The sequence below is a fragment of the Esox lucius genome, chromosome 2 (assembly GCF_011004845.1).
Source record: "Esox lucius isolate fEsoLuc1 chromosome 2, fEsoLuc1.pri, whole genome shotgun sequence".
NCBI lineage: Eukaryota > Metazoa > Chordata > Actinopteri > Esociformes > Esocidae > Esox > Esox lucius.
In genome coordinates, this window is record NC_047570.1 from 34813877 (window position 1) to 34831349 (window position 17473).

At 43.2% G+C, this 17473-nt stretch overlaps 1 protein-coding gene across 1 annotated transcript; it reads right to left on the reverse strand.

Moving 5' to 3' along the window:
- Nucleotides 1-75: 75 nt before the first annotated feature.
- On the reverse strand, nt 76-10079 carry cdhr5a (cadherin-related family member 5a). Its single transcript, XM_010869101.5, has 14 exons — nt 7833-10079; nt 7140-7312; nt 6889-6954; nt 5403-5492; nt 5136-5222; nt 4947-5051; nt 4545-4730; nt 4005-4095; nt 3757-3854; nt 2839-3045; nt 2418-2531; nt 2155-2221; nt 1781-1941; nt 76-1247 (listed from the first exon to the last, which is right to left on the reverse strand). Exons 1-14 carry the CDS (start codon nt 7930-7932, stop codon nt 699-701), a joined length of 2094 nt encoding a protein of 697 aa, XP_010867403.1. The 5' UTR covers nt 7933-10079; the 3' UTR covers nt 76-698.
- Between the last annotated feature and the right edge of the window lie 7394 nt (nt 10080-17473).

Genomic DNA, 17473 nt, shown 5'->3' on the forward strand with positions numbered 1-17473 from the left:
TTTCTATGTGGAGCAGCAGTTTTACATATTGGTTCATAATCTAGGCTGTTCTCCTTTCTGTAGTTTATGCCAAACTTTTATTTCATCAAATATCCAATGACTGATATAGTATAAAATGGAAGAATTTTTATCCACATAATACCATCATGTAAAAAGGTTAATTACATAGATAATTTCATTGTCATAATTCTCTAAACATGATCAAAAAGAATATGATACAATACACTAAAATACTCTCAACAATCAGTTTAGTATTCAGTTTACATATTCTCTGTCCAACTTGTCAACTTTCAGTGGCAAAAAAAATGTCCACTATTTAAATAGTCTTGTTTTTTTTCACATACACTATTAGTAAAGCTCATTGAATATTTACCAAGAACTTGATGGACTCTGTCTCAAAACAAAAACTGTATTAAAATATATCAAGTTAAAAAGGAACACAGTGTTTCGTTGATCCACTTTGTTTCTCCTCTGTCCTGTGAGAAGTTTCCTCCTTGTGCTTTGCATGGGACTCGTCCTTAAATAAGAGTAATCCCCAAAAGTGTCTTTTATGTGGACGGACATACAGTCCACTTCAAAAGTGCTAATATGTCCCATCTGTGTCCAGAATCCCACTCCGGAATCAGGCGTTCCCATGGTAATGTAAACGCCATTTCTCCTCATGCCTGTTGGTTTCCCTTTTTAGATCTTCTCCCCCTTCATCCCGCATTCTCTTTTTCCCCTTTACCGGCTGAATCACAGTCTCCCTGCCTCTCCTGGTCCCCATGCTCATCATCGATCTCCTCTGTCTGGGTAGATATGCTCCCGTCTCCCCCATCCAGCTCCTCCATATCCACCTCCTCCTCTTCGGTCTCCTGCTCCTGACCCAGAGTATCCGGGATAATCTCCACCTCAATCCCGGAGGCGTCCTTTTTCTCCTTGAACCACACCGACTTCCCTCCCTCCTTCCTCCCGCCTTTGGCAAGGATGGACCTCCTCCCGTCCTCCTCTCCTCTCCCCAGGCCGCTGGCCGAGGCGTGCTTGGCGTGGTGGCTGTGGTTGGCATACGGGCCGCAGGTGCCGCAGTGCCGGTCGCCACGGCGTCGCTCCAGAGGGATGGCCTGGTCCCTGGTGGCCCCGCCTCCCCGGTGTCTGGCTCCGCCCCGCAGGGCGTCGCCCTCTGTACCCTGGTAGCCGTCGTTGGTGTACTGCATGGTGTCCTTGGGCCGGTCCGGGGATCCTCTCCTCTTCAGACATGGAGCCAAACACTGGAGAACCACAGCCAGGGGAGATGACCGGGATCAGTGGTGTTGTGTGATCAATGTTAACTGACTGATATGAATGGTGAAGTACTTTATAATAGTTGAGAATTATTTAAACTGAAAAAAGTGAATTGCTGTGAATTTAAAGCGCTGGATTGAGGAGTGCGGAAAGAGCTGTCATATACTTGTTAAGGAAGCCATTGATCTCGACAGCTTCACAGATGCTTCTGCCTTCCCAAAGCGGAAGGTTAATTTATTCTGCTTTAACTCACACACACACACAGCCCTTCTGTGAAGCTGTTTGTTCAGAATTAATGCTTTGCTTACCAACTCCTCCATCAGCGTTAAATCCAAGTCATGGATTTGCACCATCTACCATCGTTATCACTGCCACTGTGCCTTTCCTGTAAGCCTGGTTCCAGATCTACAGTACATCTGTTGTCTTGCCAAGTTGGAAACCAGGCTATGTTCAGGCTCCAAAAATGACACACAGCGCAGAAATGACACAATGTGAGGTGAACTCACACAAGGATGCTGACCTCAGTTAGCTTATTCAGGTCGGTGCCGTCCTTCCTCAGACGGGAGACGAGGAAGCCAATCACAATGAAGCAGAGAACCAAGATTACTGCCATGACCAATCCCAGAAGAGCCATGTCACCCGCACGGTACCCCAGCCCCGACGGTGATGGCAGTGTTACCGCTGTTGAGGGTCAAAGGTCAATTAATGTCAGTCAGTCACAGCAGTTGGTTACCTTTAACATTTGCACTTCACTTCTAGCTTGAAGAGCACATAGTATTGTGTTATGGACGGAGTCTGCTTTTGTTATTAGAGCAATCAATCGTCCTCGGTCAAGGCCAGATTACGTTCTGTTATTAGCTAGCCATTCTTCGTGAAACCACGCAAACGTCTTACCTGGTATGACCTGAACCGACAGAGCCGCTGTACCAGACTCCCCCGTGGAAACATCCATGGCACGAATCTACGCACACATCACAAAACAAAGTATACCTAAGCATGATAATGTATGCACTCGCTACTGTAACTTGCTCTGGATAAGAGCTTCTTCTAAATGAGGTGAATGTTAAGAAATAAAATCCTTGGTTATACTGCCTTTGGAAGCCCCCCACGATAAATACAAACATTAACTTAATAGAAGTGGACGGCCACGCCTTCACCTGCAGAGCGAAGGACTCTGTCTTCACGACCCTCTTCAGAATGACAAACCCTTCTGTGGTCACGTTGACATAACTGCTGTACTGTACCTCATACCTAATGTCTGGGTTTACGCCCTGACATGGACGCACACACACACACACACACACACACAGATTTAGCTCATTTTGGAAAAGAAACATTGGTGTTTGCCTACACCAACTTTAATTGCAGAGATATGAATCTTTCACTTGACAACAAATAGATGTAATTCTCGGTCGTTTATAGTTAGCTTGCAAGTATGCATGGGAATACAGTAGCTGCATAGCGTGGGGATATTTCATGTACAGGCCCTGACGAAGCAGATGCCTATTCTTAGTCACTGAATGAGTATAAGAATTTTTCCTAAAATGTCATTGTAAATGTAGTTGTCCTTGTCCTTACGGTGGCGAAGTCTTCGTCTCTGGCCCTGACTCTGAAGGGTCGGTTGGAAGTTCTGTCTCGTAGGATCATGCTCTCCGGGACGGAGTTACTGTAGATGTAGCCTTCGTAGCGCTCCTTCTCGAATCGCGGAGGGTTCCTGCTCTTCTTCAGCACCTCAATGGTGACCTGCGTTACGGCGAACTGGTCTCTGTTGGTCACCTGGGAGGCCTGGGCACATAAGAGCCTGGGTCAAACTCTCCAGTCCAGACTCCTCCCTTCTTCTTGATTGGTTTATTAAGTTCATTGATTCGTTGGGAACAAATCCAGCTGTCTAAGTCCTCACTGGATCACATATTTCAGATTTTTTTGGCCAATTCACTTGACTGAGAACACGTTCTCATTTACAGCAACGACCGCGGACGCCATTAGCCCAGCTCAGGGACAGAAGGAAAGATTTTTCACCTTGGTGGCTTGGGGATTTGATCTAGCAACCTTTGGGTTACTGGTCAGATGTTCTAACTGCTAGGCTTCTTGCCAACCGGATGTCCATTGAAAAGATAAAAAAAGAAGACACTCTAGCAATAGAGTTTGACACCCGTGAAATAAATATTAGCTGACCAGGACGTGCAAGATTTACTGCTGTACATTACCTTATTTAAAAGGGTTCTTTATTATCCCAGAAAAGAAGCCACCATACTAACATGTTATATAATAAAACATTAAAAGTAAAATGTATTTTATCATATTCATATTTCAAGGGCAGTATGGAGACCCAAGTAATGTACTAGAATGAATATTTATCAAATTGCTCATATTGGTAATATTAGAAATGCTTACATAACCAGCAGATTGATTGCGGTGTTTAACACAATAATAGGACACATTCGATGAAATGGGAACAGAAGGAATTGGAGGCAGATTGAAAACCAATCTCTTTACCAGGACAGTGAGGGTTATTGGGCCAGATATGTCTGCGGCTTTGGCCATGCTGATGTTTCCAGTGTCTTCGTCAATCTGGAAGATGTTGCCTTCATTTCCTGGGTGGGGTACAGCACAACGCACATCTTTGTTAGCCGCAGTTTGCATCTATGTGCGTCTGTAGATGATCTAGCGTGGACATCTGAAAGCATAGGGAGGCCTGCCTGTAGACAATGTCCTGTAAAAACAGAAAAGCTTTGCCGTTGTACCTCGTAGGATTTTATAGCTGATTTGCTCGCTCCTGTTCCTGTCTCCATCTTTAGCGTACAGTGGACCCGGGTCCAACACTAAAGCACCGTCCTGTAGTGGAAAACAGATCCGGGTCAAATACCACAGCTTCTAGCGTGCACATCTCAAATACGTTTGTGTGTGTGGACTCTAGAAATTCAGATATTCATCCTGCTGGCTGACAAAATGGATTAAGTCCATCTCAAAGCAGTGGGAAGGAAAGGAAGAGACATTCAGTATATGTAACTCCAGTTTACACCGTGAAATTTAAAATATAAATATGCAGTTATAATACACATTAGTTACATGGAATGAACACAAGGAGTAAACATAAACTGGACCTTCAGATATGTCATGAAACAATGGACTGTGTGAGATAACAAGCATCATTAGTTACAGGCGCTTTGGACCAATCACAAATTCAGAGGCGTTGGTGTCTTCAACCTTTCGGAATGGTTGGGTGACTCTAGGTTAAAGGAGATTTACAGTAACACGTGAACAGCGCCGTTACAACACAGTACCTCTTTCTCCGTGAGGTTGACCTTTGCCCTGTACCCGGTGCTGACGCAGAGTTTGGCTGTGCCCAGGTTGGTTTTAACGCAGGGCTGGAACCATGGCGGCCGGTTGTCAACGTCCTTCACGTTGACCGTGATGGTCACCACGGCCGTGAACGACGGCTCGCCAGACTCGGAGACGTTGAACGTGTCCTGTGAAGTTCATTTTTTCAAATATACACTTACGTTCTTAACAAAGGTCGAGGGACACTGAACACTGTATTGAAGACGTCAGACTCCGGTTGTCCAGGGCGAGATCGTAATTTGACAGTTTTATTACAGTTTATTTCATAAATTCTTTCCATACCCACTTGACAAAAGGATGTATCCCTGCTGATACTATATGTGTGTTCATATTGTATTTCTTACCTGCACATGTAAAACCAGTTGAATCTTTTGAACTGAGTCGTAGTCGATGATGTTCTGCACCAGTATGTTGGGGGTGTTGGCGTTCTGCAGCCTAAAATACCTATCCTGAGGAAACACATGTCCAGAATGTCTTGTAACTCCTGATCGGCAAAGGCGTGGTGTCTGTTGGTAATGGAGAGCGATACTTACCATGGCTGACTCCAAACGATAGTACAGTGGCTCCGAGTCGATGTCCGTAGCCTCTATCAAACCAACACTGGCGTTCACAGGAGTCAGCTAAGAACAGTTTTGCCAGGTTAAGCAAAACATTTCCATTCCAACAACTGCTCAAAACCACCCCATAATGCCTGAAAACTACCCAAACTTTTGTTGGTCCACAATATTGACTATTTTACAAGTGTCCTGTGCTATAACATGTAACACATTTGTTGAAAATAGAAGTTTGGTAGGCCTCACCTCATTCACCTCCAGTGTATAATGACTCTGAGCGAAGTTAGGTGGATTGTCGTTCACATTCTCAATGAAAACTTCAAAGGACACGTTCACCTTAATGAGGGAATCCGCTATTAGACTGAAATCGAACACTGAAATGCATTTTATAGTCTACTTTATTATACTTTATATATTCTTCACATCTTTTTTTATTCACACTTTAGGAGTATAGTAAAAGGAAATGCATGAATCTGAGAAATATGGTTTGGATATTTGACAGAACGGCCCAGAAATAGTGAGACCAACTTATGCCTAGGCTCCCTTTTGCTTAATTTATTAGCATAATATTATGAACTCTTCCTTAAATAGCAAAATAATACACACCTTGTCAATCTTCAAAGACTGAATTTATTTTGAGAGCAAAGCTAAAACTTTAATTTGGCTCTATACTCCAGCCTTTTTGGATTTGAGATCAAAAGTTAAATGTTTATATTTACATTTCAGACATTTAGCAGATGCTCTCATCCAGAACAACTTACAGTAACCATACAGAAAACATGTGATGCAACAGTCATCATTTACCATATTTTATACACATCTCTTTCACCGCTTAGAAAGGAATGTTTTGGAATCCAGCCTTTCCATTTGAAAATGTCGTAATTATTTCAACAAATTCACTCAGAATTTATAGTGTATAACATGTTGTCAAAAGTGGAGTATTCAATCCCATATTCATACCATATGACTACTATATCAAGCTTGTGAATTTACAAACTTGTTGACACGTTTGCAGTTTGTTTTGGTGGCTTCAAATGATGTTGTGCCAAGTAGAAATGAATAGCAGTGTTTTTTATCTTCTTAAATATGAATGTAATACTCTTTCTCAAGACATACAGTATATCAGTGAGAAGGCCACAATTGTAATACTTTACAGGACAATTGTGTATTAATCATTTATGATAATGAGTGATAAAGTCGTAGATGTACAAAGATTGTGCCGCCAAAAGCCAAAACTTTTAACAACGTGGAGGCGATCATTACTGGGGGTATATGAAATTCATGCCTCTGTAACTTTTTACTCATTATTCACCATTCATGATTTCACCTTTTCATAACATGTTCGTAACGCACTGTTTTAGGTTTTCACAGTAAAAACGACTCCAAAAACTGACACAGCACTTGTGTAATGTGGACACAGGAACGTTTAGCTACAATTAGGTGGCTTTCCAAATGGGGTGACAAAATAGATTAAGTGCCTTCTTTTCTAAACCGTTAAACTGGTGAGTATGAAAATACCCTCACTGATGACACTATCCTGTCACGCATTGAGATGTATAATAAAATACATCTCAAATCCAAAATGCTGAAGCATGAAGCCTAATTAAATGTCTTAGCTTCACTGTCAAATACGTGTGTAGGGGAGTGTGTGGTGCTCTCCTTTTGAATAGAGCCATAAAGTCCCTATACGGGGAGTAACAGTGATATTTGGAGTAGAATCAAAACTACTCACTGGTCTGGACCCGGTTCTGTTGCAGCGCACCCGGACCCACAGAGCATCGTCCACCCTGCGGATGGACTGGGGAGACACAACACAACACCGGTCCTGAGTGCTAGTCATTTCCCACCATGGAAGAATGCAACCAGCTGACGTTTTGAACTTCTGTCAATGAACTGAAGTGACCTCTGACCCCACCACCCTGACCGGCTCAGATTGTGGCCCGGTTCGAACTGATGAGCTTCGTACGTGACACCTGGGCTCACCTCGAAGTCCAGTCCTCTCTTGGCGATGAGTTCCGTCCCGCGCAGGTAGAACGCCTCCTCTGGGTTCTCTATGATGGCCAGCTCTACATTTGCGCTACAGATGATTTTGCCCACTAGAACGTCCACTGTGTTGTTTTCCTTTAGGAACACAGGGTCTGGAGCTACTGTGCAAACTTACAGAAGTAGGGCATGGTGGGAATGGCGTTACAAAACTATATAATGTACTGTAGAACAAACAAAGGGTGGGGAATGGGTCAATTCTATATCAGTTCCCCTGTGGACAAAATCGAAACAGACTTGAGCTTTCTGCTTCAAAGAAACGACAGTCACTGATGTGTAAAGGCCCTTCCTGTTATCCAGGGTTGTCAGGGGCACGAGAGGTTTACCACTCACAACATGTACGGGGTTGAGGATAAAGCTATGCTTGGAGGTGTGCTGTGCTTTTTATTGGTCTTTGCCGTAAAGTTCATTGGGTATTTAGCAAATGGATGTTGAAGCCTGAATGTTTTTTGGCATACAAACAGGCCCACGGTCTGCATATATTTACTTAATCAGACAAACAAAATCACCCTCAGGAGGTTTTCCCTCTGGAAACATCCCTACAACCACAAACCCAGCACAACAGACCAAGGCAACAGCCTTCCCAAAAGGACCCCAGGACCCAGCGAGGAGGCAAAAAGTTTCATCACTTACGCTTCGTAGCCGGGCACAGTCCGTAAAGCGAGAACGCGACCAGACAACCCAGGAGGATATTGGCAATTAGCAGTTTTCCATTGCAGTTATACAGTTCCATGACCCGGGTTTTCAGACGACTCGACAAATGAAGTCCGTGCAGAGCAGAGAGGCTGGTACCAGCTGGTACCCCCTGGGCATAATGCTCTGACTGTGCAGCCCTGCCTGCTGAGTGGGAGTCAACCACAGTTGCAATGTCTGTGACTTCATCTCATGTCGTATTAGTGCCCAGGGAGCCTGCCAGCAGTGGCCTGCTCTGCTCACTCCCACTAAAATACTTGCATCTGTTTTACCACACGGGGGTCCCACTGACTTGCGGCGGAAATGACACCCTGCACCCTGTTGGCCCAAGTCAGAGCTAGGGCCCTGTGTAGTGAACAGGACGGCATTTGAGACGCAGCCACTCTGAGCTCCACTCATATTGAGGGAAGAAGGAATGCAAGGCAGCCTCTGGATGGACAGCGCGTTTGAAGGCCTCTGTTTATTTTTGGGTTGTGGAAAATAAACCGGTCCGGTAAATAAAGAGAAATTACAAATGTACAGAACTGTGTATTAAAATCAAACATGTGTTTCCTTGAGCAGATGCTCATCCACAGCGCCTTATAATTAATGCATTAATCCTAAACTTCTAGCTGAGACAACACTAGTGAGAGCTATGAATAAGTAAGTAACCATCTGTGAATTTGACCATCATGGAAATCAAACCTGTGTATGCCCTATTGTTCCTCATATGAAGTGTTTAGTTGGGTCAAGTTAAATGACTACAATATGAAGTTTTTCAAAATGACAGTTGGTTCAAGTTATGTTAATATCATATGGAGTGTTACAAAATGACAGTTGGATCAAGTTAAGCTATTACATCATGTAAAGTGTTTAGTTACAAAAATGACAGTTGGGTCAGGTTATGTTACTATTATATGTCTAGTTTATAGAACTCTGCATTTTCTAATGAGAAATGTATCCTATTTACACATCAAGTAAGTGATCAACTTTTAATTTCAATTCTTAGTGAACGAGTGACTGAGTCACAAATGGTGTGACTGAGTCACACACAAACACGCAACAAATCTCACAAAATTCCTCTGTCTGGGGCAAACAAACACACAAAGTGGCCTGGTGTCACATAGACACCCTGAGTTACCAGGAGGCTCAAACCGTGAACGCTGATTGGTTGAAAGCCGCGTCATGCAGTTGGATGAAACGCATTGCTACGGTTCCAGTTGAGTTGCTAACCAGTTGATCTGGTATATTGGCAAAATGCATCACCTCCTCATGCTGCATTGCTTAACAATAGGAGAGAGGGATCGTGTGGAGGGGTACATGGGAATACCTGGCGTAACGTGTCCTCGTGTATCAGTGTGACTCACCCGCCGGACCAACACTGTGGAATCCTGTTGACAGTTCAAAAGGCGACATGCAGATGAGTTCGCTGTCTCTCCCTCGTGACCGGGGACGTGTGACTTGACTGTGTCCTGTTGCCAGCCTTGTTTCTGGCCGTGTGTTGTGGCGTGACACAGATAGCGCTGATGTTCACACTGCTGCCAGAGGAGGGCAGCACAGCAGAGTAGAGAGCAGCCGTGTCTACAGTTCCTGTGGCAGCACTGGAAACGTCAAGTGGGTGCAAGTTTCTTCTGGGATAGACGACAAGAAAAGCTGCCCGATGAACAATTGACAGACACACGGGCTAGCTGACAAAACAAAGCCACTCTAACCAATCACATGATAGAGGCAATTCATTCTGTTATGACTGACGTCATCACCCGTGCAACATTAAAAGGGATGGCCTTTCAACTGTCTGGAAACTGTTTGAAATAATTATTTAACTTCATTAAACTGAGACAGTTTTAAAGAAGCAGGTACCGCCTTGTCTTGCCAAGACAGCATAGCCACGCTGTACACCCAGCTGGCCCACAACAGCATTAAAATGTGCTGTTTGAGGTTTGGGTTCACAAGACATGTGGGAAGGTGTTCTGACCTTCTGGGAGATAAGAGCTACAGGAATTTCTCACAACTTTCTTATTTGTTGATGAAGGTCATGTCTGACCAATTGTTCCACCCAAACCTCTGTGAATTTGGAATGGAATGTTGGCGGATAAGATTAATTAAGATACCTGACACTCTAACTAAAATCATCCAGTGCTTCCAGAAGTTGTCCTTGTCCCGAATGGGGGCACAACAACTCCCACACCTCCTTCCACCACACTCACCCTCCACCTCACTCACCAATCAGGGAGCTAGTTCTAACCAAAGAGAGCAGAGCTCATCTTTCCCTATGTCCCACTCCTCCCCCCTGTGTAAAACGATTGCTTAGACAACTGCCACATCGTCAACAACCCTGTCCTTTATTTCCACAGAGCACAGAATATACTCGGTGATGTGCTTCGGGTCCCTGCTATTGTGAAAATGTTTTGAGTACAAGCTGGGACCCAGTATCTCTATTCCTGTGTTGATTAGAAATAGAAGGAACCGTGAGTATGCAACCCATAAAGTAAACTTGTCTAATGTGTTAACTGTAACACTTCAACCTACTAGTCCAGGAACCCCTAATATATCTATTAAGCTGGCTTTACTTAATATCAGATCTCTCGCCAACAAATCTTCTTTGTAAATGACATTATAATATTCTACAACCTAGATTTTATGTTTCTCACTGCAACGTGGCTAAAAGAAAATTGTAGTGCTACTATTTTTAACGAGACAGCACCTGAAAAATGTGGCTATATGAATACACGTCGAAATAATAGGAAAGGAGGAGTGGCTGCCTTATTCAAAGATACATTCCAGTGCAAAGAAAATACACTAGGAAATGTATTTATTTTGAAAACCTCTGTTTTACAAAATAATGCCCAATAACTTTTTGTTACATTTTTGATCTCACTCAACATGTGAAAGAGCATACACACACTCAAGGCCACATTCTAGATCTGGACTATCTCTAAAGGTCTCGATATTTCCTCTGTCATGGTTAAAGACTTGGCCCTGTCTGATCTTTTCTGTGTCTTTTTTTAATCACGTATCACCCCGAATGTTCCAGTAAACTCTGTTTCTGTTAAGAAAAGGTTCTTGTTCTATTAGATCTCAGTGCAGCATTTGACACTGTAGATTATAGAACACTTATAGATAGGCTGGAAAATTGGGTAGGACTCTCCAGGACAGTCTTTAATTGGTTCAGATCTTATCTAGATGGGTGGAGTTACTTTGTCACCATTGGTAATCATGAATCTGATAGGGTGGCTATGACATGCGGAGTTCCACAAGGACCAGTTCTTGGACCAGTTCTGTTCAATCTCTATATGCTACCTCTGGGCCAAATTCTACAGAACAACAACATTAACTACCACAGCTATGCCGAGATACTCAAATATATATGGCTCTCAAACTGTATGACAACAGCTCAATAGCACATGAATACCTGGATGAACCAAAATTGTCTACAATTATACCAAGAGATTATTGTGTTTGGCAACACAATAACAAGGTCAGCTAGTAGAGCACAGAGTCCAAACTAAATATGGAGAAGCTGCGTTTAGCACTTATCTTGTACACAACTGGAATAAACTACCAAAAGGTCTTAGACATGCCGCAAACGTATCCATTTTTAAATCCAGGTTAAAAACACTTCTCTTTTCACATGCCTATGACTGAGCGCTTAAATTTAATCACACTCTTTAGCCTTATAGCTTCCTATGTTTTTATCTTTTCTTATTGTCTTTTTTCTTATTATGATGTTTTCATTTGTTTTGTTGTTTTCATTTGAATATTTCTTTTTATGTTATTGTATTTTTATATTTTTATTTTATTTTTCTTTGTAAAGCACATTGAATTACTTGGATGTATGAACTGTTCTATATAAATTAACCTGCTTCCTTGCTTTATAACACCCTTGTCAAGCTGTTTAGATTGAACCTGGAGGACTGCATTTACAAAGCAAACAGTCACTTGAAAGACTGGAGAGTTTTCATGCTGTGATTTTTGTGGTACTCCTGTCTTGACAGGACATCACAGGCAGACACAGGGCTACGTCTGTGGCCTGAATATTTATTAGCTCTCCGAGGCTCAGTGTTCCTCAATTCCAGTCGTAGAGCACTGAAACGCTTCTGGTTTTCATCCTCACCTTTTTAATCAGGGGTCTCGAATTGACTGGAATGGAAGAACCCCGCTTTATAGGCTAAAACAGGGTCAGTGTCACACAATGACAGAGCAACAAATGAGCCTTGACAGTCTTAAGACTTCTCCCAGACTGCATTGCACTAATCTACAGTACAGTAGCTACTTAATGTGGTTGGAAGCCGGCCTTGGCTTGGGTTAGGGTTAGAGGTCAACCCTGTATGAGTCATGTTCAGGACAGGGTCAGAACCTTGGCTGGTCACCCCAATACACCCACATCTCTGTGGGAAAGTTTTACTGTATTTCATGTCAACTGTATTAGGGTTTTATTGGAATATATCTATAAATAATTTAAATATAGAAGTATACTAAATACAGTTACAGTTATATATATACTATGACACATTACTTTCAGCTGTCAGATAGATTTAAAATGCTTTAATACTATTGATATTTGAAATGTTCCCACTAAAAATATTTATGCAGATTTAAAGATAAGTAATTTTACTACAATCAAGACACTGTGAGAGTACAGGGTGATACTAAGCATGCACAATAGTATTAGTAAAGCTAATGTATGCCACTTACAGAAGGTCTTAGCCAAAGCGACTTTCAGTGCTGTAAGTGACGCATACATTACTGTATTGTTTTGACCTATGACCCTCATTTGATCCCTTCCAGTCACATTAAAGTGACTTTGTTTGCTTCTCGCCCTTTCCTAATCATCAACAATCAGACATTTCACCCTGGATATAAGGTGCTAGTCTACAAGCTGCAATGGAATGCCAATAGGAAACTGGTGATTTCTTACACCTCAACTGTTCCCTGGGCAGAAATCGAGCCCTGGATACATCTTTTGGGAAAGTTGATTTCAACTTCGCCACCCTGGAACACCTGGACTCTGATGTTAGGTTTAGGGTTAATGGTTACGGTTAGGTTTAATGGTTAGGGTTAATGGTTAGGGTTAATGGTTAGGGTTAGGGTTAATGGTTAGGGTTAATGGTTAGGGTTAATGGTTAGGATTTGGGTAGAGCAATTTGTGTCTGGAACACAACAATGCTGGTAAGGTTATTCTCTTTCACAGAGCTCAGGGCAAAAGGAATGCTGGTCAACTAAATAGATCATGAATAATCTCCAGAATAATTAGTGTTGCTCTACTAGCTGCGATTATCCTTCCAGCATTAGCTTTCTGTGGCCTCGTCATCACCAAGGTGGCCTCCCGGCAGTCATTTGGGAGGAATGGGGTGCAGGCGGTCACAGCATCAACGGCCTCTCACCCCGTTCTCCCCCAGCCTTCACCACTGTTGCCTGTACACACCCCCACTTGGGAGATCCTGATGGCAGGCGGAGGGCCTGGTCTGGCTCTGCTGGCTGCCTCCGGAAAGTTCTGGAACCTGCCAGACCTCCTTGGGTGTGTCGGTGCGACCCTGATCCAGCAGGCGGGGGGGGGGGGGGCTAGGACAGGCTAGGACATGGAACAGACACTGATCAAGTGCTTATGGCCCTAGAGGATGTTTTATTTGCATAAGAGGGGTAGGGGGAAAGGTGGCGGATGAGGTGGCGGATGAGGTGGCGGATGAGGTGGCGGATGAGGTGGCTTTTGACGCCATCTTCGTTCTCTGTGCTGTCTTCCTCCTGCGTCGCTGGGGCGGTGGTGAGAGAAGCATGGCTTCGGGTATCATTCTGTCTTTCTTTTACAACACACCCCTTGAGCAGCTGCTAGGGAGCCAATGGTAAAAACAACACAAAAGTGTTGTTTCAGATCAAAATTTAATTTGTGTTCTGTTACGTCATGAATGTTTTATGTGTTTTGTTGTGTTTTCGCACAAGGTCGGTGCATTGTGTTTTCATACAAGATTAATGTTTTGTGTTTAGATATCACATCAAAGTGTCGCGTTTCAATTCAAGATCAATGTGTTGTGTTTTTTATGCAGACCCTAATTTGGTTTAATGTAGTTATGCTTTCTAGAGTGGACATGCTTGTCTGTACGGAAACTCTAATCCGTCAGAAAGATAAGTATTTTTGTTATTTACTCTGGAGGTTATAAATTAATTGGGTTGAACCTGTTAAAGTAGTATGAACTGATTACAATTATTTTTGTGATGAGGTTTAAGAATGCCTGGTGCTACGTTTTTTTTTTTGGGATATATTTTTCAGGAATGTGACATAGATGCCATGGGGAAAGACAGAGGGGAGGGTTTCTGAGAAACGATCCCTGGATCAGATTCAAACCCATGTTGTAGCAGTATAAATGCACAGGAGTCTGTCTCTCCTCACCTGGACCACTGTGAGTCACTGGTATACGTATTCATTGAAAATACAGCATGTTCTAGAAAAAAGCTGAAATGTGTCATTTCCTGAGACAGGAGAACTGTCAGTTTCAGAAGATTCTTTATGCAGCAACACACCCTGCAGGCTTTATTAAATTGCTCTAAAAAATATTTTTAAAAAGCTTTAACCTTTTCAGAAAATGAGAGAAAATGCTGCACTTAAACTCTCTGCATTTGCAAATCAGACACTAAAAGCAGGCTCTGTAGAGGCTGCTCTATTGTCACAATGATGTACTGGAAGTGGTTCAGATATTAAGTAGAACACATCAAAATTAATATACCTCAAGAAGTACCTCAAAGTACCTCAAAGAACCAAATGCAATCTATGGCAATTTCATGACACTATCAGCTACCATGTTGAACCAAACTGTCAGCTACCATGTTGAACTGAACTGCCAGTTATCATATTTAAGCGAACTGCCAGTGGCTCACTTGGTAAGAGAATGTTACATTCAGTGTCAAGGTTGAGGATTCAATTTCCACAGGGGGGACCGTATGAAAATGAGTGTACTTCCTGCTGCATTCTGCTCAGGTTAAGGGTGTCAGCTAAAAACTGTGAAGATCCCAACAACTCTTGCTTTGCCTTACCTCCATTTGTTTGATTAATTCATGAGTGTTGATTTCAGAATTATCATATTTTTCCGGAGATTGGGCTGTTATAAACCTCTGTGGTTTCTGAGAGGAAAGGCAAGAGGGATGAGGTCGAGACTATTTCAGGAAAAATATCCAATAGGAGAGTTATTGCTTCCGGCAGTGTGACCTGAGAGTTTGGACTGAACATTTAATAAAAAATAAAAAAAAACAACCGCAGCAGATAAGGTGACTAGATCTCAATAGGTCAAGAACAGCTTCCTGGCTGTATCTTCTTCCAAGCTTTCTCTGTATTCCGCCCAACGGCCCAAATTACTTCTACAGAAGTTTCATCCGCCCATTACATCATTGCTTGTCTCATCGACTGTTTCACCCTCCATTCACAATCACCTCTCCTCTAGAATCCTAAACACCGTCTAGGCTTGAGTTCGCCACACAGCCGTTTCTGACACCGTTGAAGCCGAGGTGAGATATCAAACGACGCAGTCTGTTGATGGTGTCATGTACGCAATCACGGGTGTCGCCTCCCATCCCAGTGAGACGCCAGAGAGTTTTTAGAATGTTACTTTAAATGGAACTTTCTCATTCACTACAAAAGCGTGCTAATCAATCCATAAACTTTATGAGCGGCTCTGTGCTGTGCATGAGCAAATCTTGAATTATTTTCTCTCCTTGTATTTTGAAAGGTTTCCGAGTTTGTGAGAAGCGTCTGACTCAAAGCCTAATATATTCGAACCACTGTGACATCCAGCAAACGCTAGGTTAACATCCCACACATGAACAACCAAATCTCCCAAAACAAAAGATGAGCTGCTGCCGGTTCTTTCACATGACCTGACCGCCAGCGCGAGGGAGAGTGAAGGAGGAGAAGGGATGTGGTGGGGAAAGGTGCGGGGCTGGAACTCCACATACACAGTTTATGTAGAATCTTCCTCCATTTTTTCCCAAAAGAAGAGGATGTGTGGTCCAGCAGGTGTGAGCGCTAATGGCAGTTTGGGACACATTCTATGCAGGGCAACAAACACGCAACAAGCCCTGAGGTGGAAACTGAAACAGCTTCACAGGCCCCTCTTCATTACCCTATTATTTATTTTCATAGCCTGTAAGCAGTTTTGACAGGCAGAATCCTCTCACTGTGCTGAGCCAATCAATTAGAGCAGGATCTCAGCTTGAACCCTCGCTGACCCCACACAGGCATTACAGACAGACGCTGGTTGGACCCGTGGGATGGGGGTGGGGGGGGGGTGGGGGTTGGGTTGGGGATGGAGGGGGGTGTGGAGGGGGATGCCAAGGAGGTCAGTCGCATAGAAGTGTCAAAACTCTTAGAAGATATTTGTTCAGCAGCCCCAGAATTTGAGAAAAAACGCCCAGACTTATGGAAAGACTATCTGAACTAACCTGACCAGAAATGCTTGTTCCTGTTCTCTGTTGCGTCGGGGTTTACTACGATATGTCGCGTTGAGCAGGACCCTGTAGGATGGTTATAGTGCTGACCTCTGATCTACATGTTAATTAGTATGATTGTAATGACAGGCAAATGCCCTGAGGTTAAAGGTCAACAGAGTTGCATACAGTTAATTTTTTCCCCAATGTGCAGTATGGAACACAACAACAGGTCCAGCTCCCACATTGTGACTACATCACTTTTACATGGTCTATTTCTCTTTCTTTCTCCCCATCCAGCACCATGCATTGTCCACCAATGGTCTCAAAATGTTGAAGCAGGTGGTGAAAACAATCAGTAGGGGGTTGAAAATGGAACGTTTGCCACCAAAACACCCTACTCAGATAACAGGAAGTGTAGTTCGACATGTCATTTCCTGTTTACCCACCAGGAAATAATAAACATTGTCCTGTTTTTGAAAGCCCTCAGACCTGGAATATAGCAATGAAACAATAATATAGGATGTACCTTTAGCTTCATAGCTTCATTATACATTTTATAAAACAGGTATTATTTGGTAACGTTTAGACTTCTATCCACCAGTTCAGAACTTCTGTGCTTGAGTTTTTATAGTACAAAGACCTGCTCTGGAGTCATAATTTCTATTAACGTTGCTGCCTTTCTCTCTGCTTTTTTTAATTTCCAATTCGCGATTACGAAATTTCCTCGTCTTGTCGCAATAACTTCATGGTAAGCAGGCTAGGAGTCCTTCTGCAAGTCTTAAATGATACCCTTTTCCCACTATGGTGCACTACCTGTGACCAGACCCCAGGCAAAACCAACGCACTAGACAGGGAATAGGATGCTATTTAGGAAGCACCGCCACATTGTGTAATTCCAGCGGGTGACACCGCATTACACACATTAATGCAAGCCATCACCAAGCACTGCATTACAGCGAATTACAGAAATGTACGTCACATGAGATTAGTTGAAGCACATTAGACCGACGCAGGGATGTGGTAATGCTCATCAAATGATTTTGCATCGCAGCAATTATGCCAAAGCTCTTATCAATGGGGATTTTTGCGTTTGACTTTCAACGTGGCGCCCCTTGGCCTATTCTGTGCGCTGCTTCTGATCCGGCCTGCATGGATCCCGCACAAATTGGGGAACAAGGTGTCATTTC

Excerpts from the sequence above, each read along its gene's own strand:
- cdhr5a (XM_010869101.5), bottom strand. The coding sequence starts at position 7,932 with ATGGAACTGTATAACTGCAATGGAAAACTGCTAATTGCCAATATCCTC. Across the intron at positions 5,493-6,888 it reads ACAGAACCGGGTCCAGACCA|GTGAACGTGTCCTTTGAAGT; the intron begins GTGAGTAGTTTT and ends TCCCTCATTAAG. Across the intron at positions 5,052-5,135 it reads ATCGTTTGGAGTCAGCCATG|GATAGGTATTTTAGGCTGCA; the intron begins GTAAGTATCGCT and ends GTGTTTCCTCAG.